Source organism: Sorex araneus, chromosome 3, assembly GCF_027595985.1.
Source record: "Sorex araneus isolate mSorAra2 chromosome 3, mSorAra2.pri, whole genome shotgun sequence".
In the NCBI taxonomy this organism is placed as follows: Eukaryota; Metazoa; Chordata; class Mammalia; order Eulipotyphla; family Soricidae; genus Sorex; species Sorex araneus.
Window position 1 is genome coordinate 78,092,052 of NC_073304.1, and position 11,369 is coordinate 78,103,420.

The 11,369-nt window shown below is 40.0% G+C and overlaps 1 protein-coding gene across 1 annotated transcript; it reads right to left on the reverse strand.

Moving 5' to 3' along the window:
- Positions 1–7,763: 7,763 nt before the first annotated feature.
- LOC101545945 (olfactory receptor 4F6-like) lies at positions 7,764–8,699 on the reverse strand. The gene has a single exon (XM_004609753.2). It carries the CDS (start codon positions 8,697–8,699, stop codon positions 7,764–7,766), a length of 936 nt encoding a protein of 311 aa, XP_004609810.2.
- Positions 8,700–11,369: the final 2,670 nt, after the last annotated feature.

Consider the following 11,369-nt stretch of genomic DNA (forward strand, 5'->3'; position numbering starts at 1 on the left):
AAAAAAGACAGAAAAACTGAATCTAAAGAGCAAGGTAAGCAGGTCATAAGAAATCATGTACAGACTATTTTGTAATCTAGCCTAAAGAAATAAGGTTGAAAGAAATTCCTATTTACACTCCCAAGAAATATATTACATAAAATAAAATTTATCATCATCAAGTCCATAGAAAACTTGAGGTTAGGAAATGACTACTCAGTAAAAGAACACAAACAGCAATCGGCTCTAATAAATCACTTGTTTTTAATTGGGACCAGATAACAAAACAACTAAGCCAGTTTAGAGTCACTAGCAATGATATGTAAGTAAGTATTATGTACCCCTGTAAAAAATATACACACGTGTGGAAGGGTGTGTGTTCACGGGCTCTCCAGGCGGCTCACTCTCGCCACCCACGTTCAGTGTTCTCCAGCCACTGTGTATGGACCGGGTCTGGTCGGTTGTTGGCGATGGGCAGGTGAAAGAAAAACCAAGCTAGTTGCTGATTACTTGCCATTTATTCAATCTCTCATATCTCCCACCTCACACACTCTTCCTTCCTAGCCCCTCATTCCTAGATCCTAGATCCCTGAATTCTGAATATGACTTTCTGGATTCTAACCTGACTCTGCCCCTCACCCCCTTACAGTCTTAGTTTATATCGCAATCACTGTAGGGTGGTGATACAAAGGTGGGGTTGAACATTAACGAATCAACAAAGAGAGGTAAGGCCACTCCTCCAGGAGATTAACTCAAGGATAAAATCTCATCTAAAGAGATTACTCCAGATTACTAGGAGATCTGCTTAAGGGCAGGATCCCATCCAGGGTTTGTCTCATTCTTCTTTCCTCAGCTAGAAATCCACTTAAATAGTGGACCTATTTAAGTAAATCTACTTCTAATATTTCTAGCAATGTCATTCTGTATGAGCACAGTAAGAGATATCAAACTTAAAGTTTGGTTTTTCCTAAGGACATCTCACTATATATTCCAGACCACAGTCCTCAGGCCAGGTTAGTCTTCCTAACCCCAGCAGAGTCCTAATCTTGTCATCGTTACTTTTGGATCATGACAGCATTTGTTCATGAACATGCTCTCAACTTATAGTTGAGTATTGTGGCACTTTGGCCTGGCCCATTTCGATGTCAGGGTAGCTCACAACTTGTCCTAAGTCCATTCAGTCCCTCCTCGGGACCCTGCTTTTGGAGTGCTAGGAACTAAGGGCAGCTGAGTCAAGAAAGCAGATGCCCAGGAATAAATATATTATTAACTATCTTCCTGTGTCGTACAGAAAGGACATTGTTTTAAGGTAAACTTTTTTAAAAGACATAACTTACAATACAAATTCAGTGTCCTTAGAAGGATCTGATCTTACAAGTTAACAGAATCTGATTAGGGAAAAAGGTGATTAATTGGTTGGGTAGGAGGGCACAGAGAAGAGTTTACAGATAAACAAAGGAATGGGAGTGACTGGGGAGCACTGTGATGAGTGTAAGCTGATAAACCTAAGTTCCCTGCTGGCAAGAATGAAAGGACAAAACCAATGTTATCCTACATAGCCCTAAATGTAATGTAATTTTTAAAAATAATGTAAGAGTACTGCTATTTATTCAACCATTGATTAAGCTGATTGAATTGGGCATAAACTCCATATTACTTTTTTTATTCTATTCTGAATGTTAATTTTATTTTATTATTTTATTATTATTCCACCCCCGCTTTTTTTTTTTGATTCACCGTGAGATACAGTTACAAAGCTTTCATGTTTGAGCTTTGGTCATACAATCATCAAACACCTATCCCTTCACCAGTGCCCATTTTCCACCACCAAAATTCCCACAGCCCCCATCCCAGCCCATTCCAACCCTTGGAACATGTGGCAGACAATTTCCCCCATACTCTACTTTAGTTACATTCGATATTTTTACACTAGTCTCACCACTACTCAAATCTGCTGAAAAGGAAATGATAGATTGTTGGATATCAACCCTCAGTGCTTTAGGCTTTATCAGTGTATTGTCTTTTTTCCTCCTCCTACAGGAATTTATATTACCCTTGCTAGCATCCCTAACTTAGTTAAAGTTTATCTGTAACCTTTCCCTTGTATTTTACCTCTTATTGTCACAGTCCCCCATGTCAATCTAGATTGCTTGTAAAACAAAACTTTCTGGTAATCCTGAACTTGTATTGATACTGCTTTGTATTTGAAGTGCTGTATATTTGTACTTGCTTTTCTGTTTCCCCTATAGCCTTTTTATATGTTACCATAGAGCAGTGTTCTTTGGTTAAACACAGAAAGACCACTAATGCTATGCTCCTAATATTTAGGAGTTGATGGACTCTGAAATATATCTGCTCCTGGACATAATTACTTGATCATAACTATTTGACTCAGGCTTCAGTTTCTGTAGTTCCTGACACCCCAAAGGGGAGGTCCCACCATGGGACTGGGATGGACCCAGGGCAAGAGGCAAAACTACCCGGGTTGAAATGGGACATATGGGACATTCTAGAAAGCATAAATGCATGGTTTTCATGCAAACTCTTACAACTTTAGAGACAGGACCCCCTGGGGAAGGGCTAGCTGAATTGTCCCGAGGACTAAGTCTGGGATTTACGGTAAAAATCTTGCTTGCCCTCAGAGCCCAGACAACCACGTGCTTAAAGCCTTGTTTACTCTCAGCCCAGAGAACTCAGTATTGGAATCTTTGTCTCTTACTGTGTTTATCAAAAAAACTGCAGGTATTGGTAACTTATATAATTAAAGGGAAACATTAAAACAATGTAGTTGTCCCTGGGAGCCAGAGTGTCTCCTTGGGTTGATCTCCCTAAAAGAATTCCCTCTGCCAAATGTTTATCTATGTAAATAACCAGCACACCTGCCCTTACCTCAACCCCCCTTCAGATGTTCTATAAGTATGCTGGCAACTCTGCATTAAAGGAGCCATTTTCACCATCAGACTGTGGTGCCCAGCCTCCCCATCTCCCTGTCTCTCTGTGTCTCTGTTGGGGGGCCCTGGGGAGGTGTAGAGGCAGAGAGGCGGCTCAGGGCTACTGAAGGGACACACCTGTCCAGCAGCAGCCACCAGAGGATCATTTCTTTCTTTATTTGTGACTACACAATAGATGATTTGTTTTGTGTTGCTTGTTATGGATAGAATATAGTGTCCAGAAAATTCTGTGTCATTCTCTTCCGGGAGCTTTAGTTTATAGTCTCTCAGTCTTGTCCATTGATGAGATTACATGGTGCCAGAGGCAGTTTGTGAGTGTGACTGCCAAGCTTCTGGAAATCTGGGGACATGGGGGGAGGAGGCCCAGTCCTGATCCAAGAGGGCTTGGAGATCTCAATCATAGGTTCCTGCATACCTGGGTTTTCCTGCCAGTCTGCTCTCTGGTGAGATTCATCCCCGTCTTGGGTGAGGCTCTTCCTCTCTTGAGTGAGGGTCATTCAAGCATACAAAGAGTGGCCTTGCACATGGAAGTGGTTGGGTTCTGGAGGATTTGGCTGCTGGGGTTCTGCTTGGGGCAGGGAGGGACATTCAACCCACCCCCCTCCGAGGTGCCCTGGTGAAGACAGCCTGGCACGGGGGCAGGGCAGTCTGTGGGGCTCTCTTCCAGGAGCTTTAGTTTATAGTCTCTGGCTCTTGATAAACTTGGCCCCAAGTTGTTGGGGTCTGGCCAAAGGCATAGCAGCAATTTTGGGGTATCTGGAAATCTGAAGGCACCATCAGGCTGCTGATGCACTCGCCGCACCGGTAGAGTTTGACTAGCTGGCAGAACCATATCCCCGAATATAATGTAATATTTTTAAGTTACTTTACTGCTATAATATATACAAAATCCCAGAAATTCAGCCTTATTAGGAGAAATTTTTTCATACCAAGCCACACTGAGAAACAATCTACAAATCTATAAATGTATAATACTGTCAGCACTGCTGCAACCATGATACACAAGACTCAAAAACTTGTAAGCCAGAAGAAATGCCAAGACAAGATAACTCAATGTAATGTCATGACCTGTATTGTTCTTAGCACTAGAAAAAGAACATTAATGGGAATACTTGTAGAATCTGAATAAAGTCCAGTGCTGTAATGCCTTGATAGTAATGCTCCAGTGTTGAAACTCTGTTTGATATATAGATGTTCAAAACATGATGATGGTGCATATCAGTGAACAATTAACAAACAGTCCTATGGAGACATGATAACTCACTACCAATGAAACTAGATCTAAAATAACAGAAGACAACAAAGAATACATTTCATATTTAGATTTTTCTAGGCATTCCTTGTTTTGTTTTGTTATTTTGGACCACCCTCGTGGTCTCAGGGATCACAGCTATCTGAGTTTAAAGGACTATATGTATTACTGGAATCCAACCCAAGTCAGCTCTGTGCAAGGCAAGCACCCAACCCTTCATACCATCTCTCTGGCCTTTCATAGATTTCTTTTATGACCTTCGGCTCATAAATAGTTAACTTTCTAAAATGAGGTCATTCAAAGCGACATTAATTTTAATTTTAAATTTAAAAAAACACTATATACTAATTGAAGCTTAACTTTTATAAATTTCTGTATGTGCCATATAAGCTATTGTTTGGGGTTCTAATATACCTATCTACACTCTATAAAATGTAGGAGCTGAGATACTCATTCATATTTTTGTAGTCACATTTCTGTTTTTTTTTTCTTTTTGTGTGTGAAACAAGATAGTTTTTTTTCTATTTTTTAATCTATTTAATTAAAAGTTTTAATTGGGTTAATTTGCAATTTGGACTAAACACCACATAGAACTCTAACTGGGATAGCAATAGTGATATTCACAAGTTAATCTTAAAAATATAGTATACACATACACAGATCCAATAAAATTCAAAATTCTTTTCATATGAGAGCAGCATTGGAAAACTGACAGCTGATACAATTAATATTTCACAATACAATAGGTTTTTAAGATTCTATTAGTTTGAAACAAGATAGTTTTTGTTAAACAAAACTTACATAGAAAGATGTGGGTGAGGGACCCTCTGCGCCTAAAGACTTTGATTCCAAAGATGTAACACATTCGGGCATCCAGCGCAACATCCGATAGCGATGCACTGGGACACCGAACTGGACTACAACTCTGTGCTGCCGGGGGTGGATTTTTTTTCCTCCCCACCCTGTCTTCCTGCATGGAAAGCGGCGGGCTGGCGGCACCCATGTGGCAGGCGCCATCTTCTGTGACTCCAAACCCACAGGTATTCGGATTTTACTTTTGGGGCTCCCAGGAACTCATGGGAAGGGAGAGTAACCAGCACACCCTCGGCCCAGATAAATCCGGAGCCGCTGAGCGAGAATCGGACACTCTGCGCCTAAAGACTTTGAATTCAGAGACTTCTTACAGCAATGCACTGGGACTGTGAGATGGGCTATGTAATTTCTGGCAGAATTTTCCCTGGACTTTATACAGAAATCCAAAACCACGCGGACTTAACATTTATAATTGTCAGCAATGTGAAATGGTTCCATTTGAACAGGTCTGACTTGGGGGGGAAACTCCAAATAATAACAGTAAGTTTTTGTTGAAATATTGAAGGTTTTTAATGTAGCAGCCACCTCTGGACTGTGAACTAAGCAAAAGCCCCACGCTGGCCGACGCGGCATGGCGTACACCATACTATGAGGCGCAGGAAGGGGGATGAGGGGAAAAAAGAAAAAAAAAAGGGAAAAGGAAAAAGGAAAAAAAAAAAGAGAGAGAGAGTTATGTACTTGTAGCAGTGGGGCTACATATCCCTTCATTTCCAGCAATGAAAAACTAATTATCAAATGTAGTAGGTCTGTCTCTCTTGGTTGGAAACTCCAACAACTATAGTGAGTTTTGTGTTGAATTATGGAATGTAATCAAGGTAAAGAAAAAATGAAGTGAAATTCATTAGTTATACAGTAGGGGGTAGGGGTGGGGCGGGGGGTATACTGGGGTTTCTGGTGGTGGAATATGGGCACTGGTGAAGGGATGGGTGTTTGAATATTGTATAACTGACATATAAACCTGAGAACTTTGTAACTTTCCACATGGTGATTTAATAAAAATTTTAAAAAATAAAATAAAATATAGGGTATTCTCTCAGAAAAAAAAAGAAAGAAAGAAAGATGTGGGTGAGGAAAAGGAAGGAATACATGTTCAAGTGATAACACAAACTTGAGAGTGAACAAGAAGAGACAGTGAAACAAGTGAGATATTTGTTCAAGGGAGAATGCGGGCTTGCAGGAGCAAGTTTGCATTTCTTTCTTTCTTTCTTTCTTTCTTCCTTCCTTCCTTCCTCTCTTTCTTCCTTCCTTCCTTCCTTCTTTCCTTTCTTTCTTCCTTCCTTCCTCTCTTTCTTTCTTTCTCCCTTCCTTCCTTCCTTTCTTTCTTCCTTCCTTCCTCTCTTTCTTTCTTTCTTTCTCTCTCTTTCTTTCTTTCTTTCTTTGCTAACTTTGCTTTTCGAAGATACTAGGAGGTTGTGAGGCTAGAAAACAAACTTTCTTCAAATTTGCTGCCTGCTATATACCTCTGACCATCTGCCAAATACACTCTTCTCTGCATCAACCTAGGCTGTTTTCCAAAGTACCAGCTGTTTTTCCTTCTTCTCAACAGTGACTACACTAGCCAACAACAGCCCTTCCCCAGAAGGTTTAGTCCCCGCTAGTGGACCCTTCTCCAGGCATAAGACACATCAGTCATAAGGAATTCCCTCCTCAGGTGCCTGAGTTTTAACCCCGCACACCCTTCCGCAAGGTTTTAAGTATTTTTTGTTTATTTTTAATGTTTAATAATTTAACCTCTTCCATTATTTCTTATCCCATTTAAAAAAATACTTCCTAAAAATGTTCCATCTGCAATATCTTAAGAGTTCACTGTTTTTAGTAATTAGTTCACAAACTTAACAATTCTCTGTCACAAACATTTTCAATTTAAAAAAAAATGGTATGGGGCTGGAGAAATAGCGAGAGGACAGGGCACTTACCTGACATGCAGTCAACCCAATTTCAGTCCCCAGAACCCCATACATATCGTCCCCCAGATCCCATCAGTAGTGATCCCTGAGCACAGCTCCAAGAATAAGCCCTGAGAACCACTGGTCCAAAAACACACAAGCAACAACAACAAATGGCATGGCTTATCTCCTTATTAAACTGAAAAAAGCCACATTACAACAAAACGATAATCAAAGCTAGCAGATAAGAGGTGGAAAGATTAAAAACAGATTAGCTGTAGAGAAAGAAAAATTAGAGAAATTTTAAATTAATACTTATCTTTCAAATGTGACACTTTACTCATGTAAAAATAGAAAATGAATAATAAGCTGCATGTTAACTATCAAAACGGTTTATTAAACATTTAGATGGATTCTATTTGGCACTATACAGAGGTAAGACCATTGGTGATAAGAGCCATGACTTTTAGACTTCAATTCTTTTCCCTAAACAGAGCCCAATTCAATTTGTTAACAAAAGACAGAATTAACAAAAGACAGAACACAAAACTAAGTAGCAGATAGCGATTCTAATTGAATTGGTCATATTCAAATTTTAGTAAACTTTGCTTTTTACACATATAACTAGTACATACCTTAAAGGGGGACCACCCAAACAGTGCTCAGGAGGTCCCTTCTGAAGATGCTCTGATCCAGTAATAAGCTACCTCTAGCAGTGCTCAGGGGTCTATGTGAACCCAGGATCCAGCTCAGGACCTTACACATATTAGACATGTGTTCTACCACTTGAGTTTTTTTCCCCAGACCGTGGCTTTAGTTAATTTAAAATTTACTGTAATTCATAAATTGAGTGCATAATCTCTTTATTGCTCCCTTCATCTCCTTATTTCTAAAAGTGTAAATAACTGGATTTAGAAAAGGAGTGATAACTGCATCAAAGATGGCAAGAAATTTATCCAGATGTGATATGGGAAATGGCCAAATGTAGAAAAAGATTAATGGCCCAAAGAACAAAACCACCACTGTGACGTGAGCTGACAGAGTAGAAAGAGCCTTAGATATGCTACCAGAAGATTTTTTCTGTACAGTGACCAAAATAAAAATATAAGAGATCATCAGAATTAAAAAGCCGAACACAGAAATGAAGCCACTATTGGCAGTAACCATGAATCCCAATTTGTAAGTGTCTGTGCAAGCAAGTTTGATAAATCGAGGAAGATCACAAAAGAAGCTGTCTAATTCATTAGGGCCACAGAAAGGCAAGTCTATAACAAAAGCCAACTGGGTCACTGAATGAATAAGTCCAATAATCCAGGAAGTGATTAAAAATAAAATGCATCTTCGGGGGTTCATGATGGTCAGATAGTGGAGAGGTTTGCATATGGCAACATATCTGTCAAATGCCATGGCAATGAGTAACACCATCTCAGTGCCCCCAATTGCATGAATAAAGAAGATTTGGACTAGACACCCCCCAAAAGAAATAACTTTGTGCTTTCTTAAAAGATCATAAATCATCTTGGGAGTTGTAGAAGAGCAAAATATCAAGTCAATGATGGAAAGATTTGCCAGCAGGAAGTACATGGGAGTCTGTAAATGAGAATCCGAGGTCACTGCTAGCACAATGAGGAGATTCCCCATCAGGCTCGCCACATAGAAGACAGAGGAAAAGAAAAAGAGGAGCAGCTGTATCTCCCAGGTATTGGAAAGTCCCAGGAACACAAACTCAGACACCACAGAGTTATTGACTTTATCCATTGTCTGTCAGTAGTGCAGATACTCATGCTACCTGAAAGAAGACAGTACAGAACAATTACTCTGACTTAGGAGAAATGGTATTGATGCTTCTGTTGTTTTTAGGCCACACCTGGCAGTGCTCAGATGCAACTCCTGGCTCTGTGCTCAGGGTCACTCCAGAAGTACTACGGCCCGTGATCAAAGCCCAGGCTCTAAATGTAAAGCATGGGCTCCAGTCCCATTGAGCTATATCTTTGCTTCATTTAGCTCATGTGTTTGTTTTCTCTATATACATTTGAGTCAAATAACACAGTTTTTCTCGAACTACTTATTTCACTACAGACTGGAGCAATAGCGCGGTATGTAGGGCATTTGCCTTGCATGCGGCTGACCCAGCTTCGATTCTTCCGTCCCTCTCAGAGAGCCTGGCAAGCTTCCGAGAGTATCCGCTACCCGTGGTGTATTCGATATGCCAAAAACAGTAACAAGTCTCAAATGGAGACGTTACTGGTGCCCACTCAAGCAAATCGATGAAGGGGACGACAGTGTTACAGTGCTTATTTTACCAAGGATGTATTTCACATGTCATTTTAAATGGCAGCATTTCATATTTTTATGGCCAGATAGTATCAACTTGTGTATTTGATGCTATCAAATATATATCAAATATATCAAATATATATCAAATATATCAAATTGTGTACTACATATTCTTAACCTATTCTTCACTCAATGGATACTTAGGTTGTTTCCAATTCTGGACTATTGTAAATAATGCTTTAATAAATATCAAAGTACAATTGTCTCCTGTAATTAGTGTCTTTGTACTCTTTAGCTAGATAAGCAGAATGGGCTCACTGATCATATGGGATTTCTATTTTTAAGTTAGCTATAGTACAGCAGGCAAGGCTCTTGTCTTGTATGAAGGCGGCCTGGATTTGACCCCCAGCACCTTATATGGTCCTCCACGCTCACCAGAATTAAGCCCTGAGTATTGCCAGATGTGACCTCCCCACACAAAATGAAACTATAGTGGGAGAGATAATAACATTGTTGATATAGTAACAATGCTCATACACTTTGAATCAGCTATTATACTACTAGGGAAATATCTGGACATACACCCAACTCTCTTCATTTTTTCCATAGGATCTAATTTTATCTTCCCTAAAGTGGAGAATTTTTTTATATATCAATTTAGCAAAGATTTTAAAATTGTACAATAGACCAGAAAGATAGTACAGAAGGTAAGGCACTTGCCTTGCATGCTGCCAAACTGGGTTTGATCCCCAGAATCCCATAATCCCCACCTCAAGCACTGCCAGGAATAATCCTTGAGCACAGAACCAGGAGTAAGCCTTAGCACAATAGGATGTGGCCCCGAAACAAATGTTAAATAAAATTAAAAGTGTACAGTTTCTACTATAGGTAAAATATTAGAAAACAGAATTTTGCACTCATTTATTGGTGGCACCGCCTGGTATTCAGTTTTCACTTTGTCTCTACACTAGAACATCTGAGGTCTCTACATGCCATACCTTTTTTTCCATTTCCACTTAATAGTTTTGCTTTGTTTTGTTTTGTTTGGGGGAGGGAGGAGGAATGTCAGGCCACAGGGAAAGATCATACGTATTCATGCTCAGGGGCAATTTCTGTCTCTGTGCTCAGGAGGGACAACTCCTGACCAGGATCAGGAAACCATAAGTAGTGCCTGGCATTAAGCTAGGTTTTACCAAAGCAGCCACATTCAAGGCCCTATCTCCTGCACTATCTCACCAGATCCCTAATCAGAAGTTTAATTACAATAAGATATTCAATGTTGTTTTTTTTTTTTTGCTTTTTGGGTCACTCCTGGCAATGCTGAGGGGTTTCTCCTGGCTCTGCACTCAGGAATTACTCCTGGTGGTGCTTGGGGGACCATATGGGATGCTGGGAATCGAACCTGGATCAGCCTCGTGCAAGGCAAACACCCTACCTGCTGTGCTATCACTCCAGCCCCTGATATCCAATTTTTGTTTGTTTGGGGACCGCATCCAGTGAAATTCAGGGTTTATTACTGGCACTGTACATAAGGGTGTCTCTTGACCATATGGAATGCCATATTAGAACCCGAGTCAGCCACATGCAGGGCAAGTGCCCTACCCACGGTACTATTTCATGTCCCAGAAATCCAGTGATTTTAAGTAGCATCTCAGTGACTTCTGCCCTCACATCCTCCAATAAGCATAAAATACAAAAAGTGATAAATACCTCAGAGATGATCTTATGACCAGTTGAATCTCTTGGCTCCTCAAATCTTTACGCCTTGTAAAGATGAACAAAAAAGAAACACATGATATATAATTTGGTTTTTCTCCAATCCAATCAAGGTTCACTTTTAAAAACTAAGATTATAGTTTGGAGGCTTTCTGATAAAAATTTATAATTCCATATTTTCTAGGTCTCAAATGACTGACAGGTTTGCATTTAATTTAAAATTGATGGGAAAATGATAAAATTCACAGACACACCTCAATCTAACCAACCTCAAGCTTTCGTTACTATCTTGCTCTTCCTGAGATATAAAGAGCTTAGGACAGAGTAGTCATTACTACCTTTGGACAAATGTACTGGAACCTGGAGCCGGGCACTCCCAAAAAGATTTTTACTCCTATCTGCACAGCAAGCCTTATAGAAGGTGATTGTTACTAG

What these genes read in the sequence shown, in the direction of transcription:
- LOC101545945 (XM_004609753.2), bottom strand. Translation starts at nt 8,699, where the DNA reads ATGGATAAAGTCAATAACTCTGTGGTGTCTGAGTTTGTGTTCCTGGGA.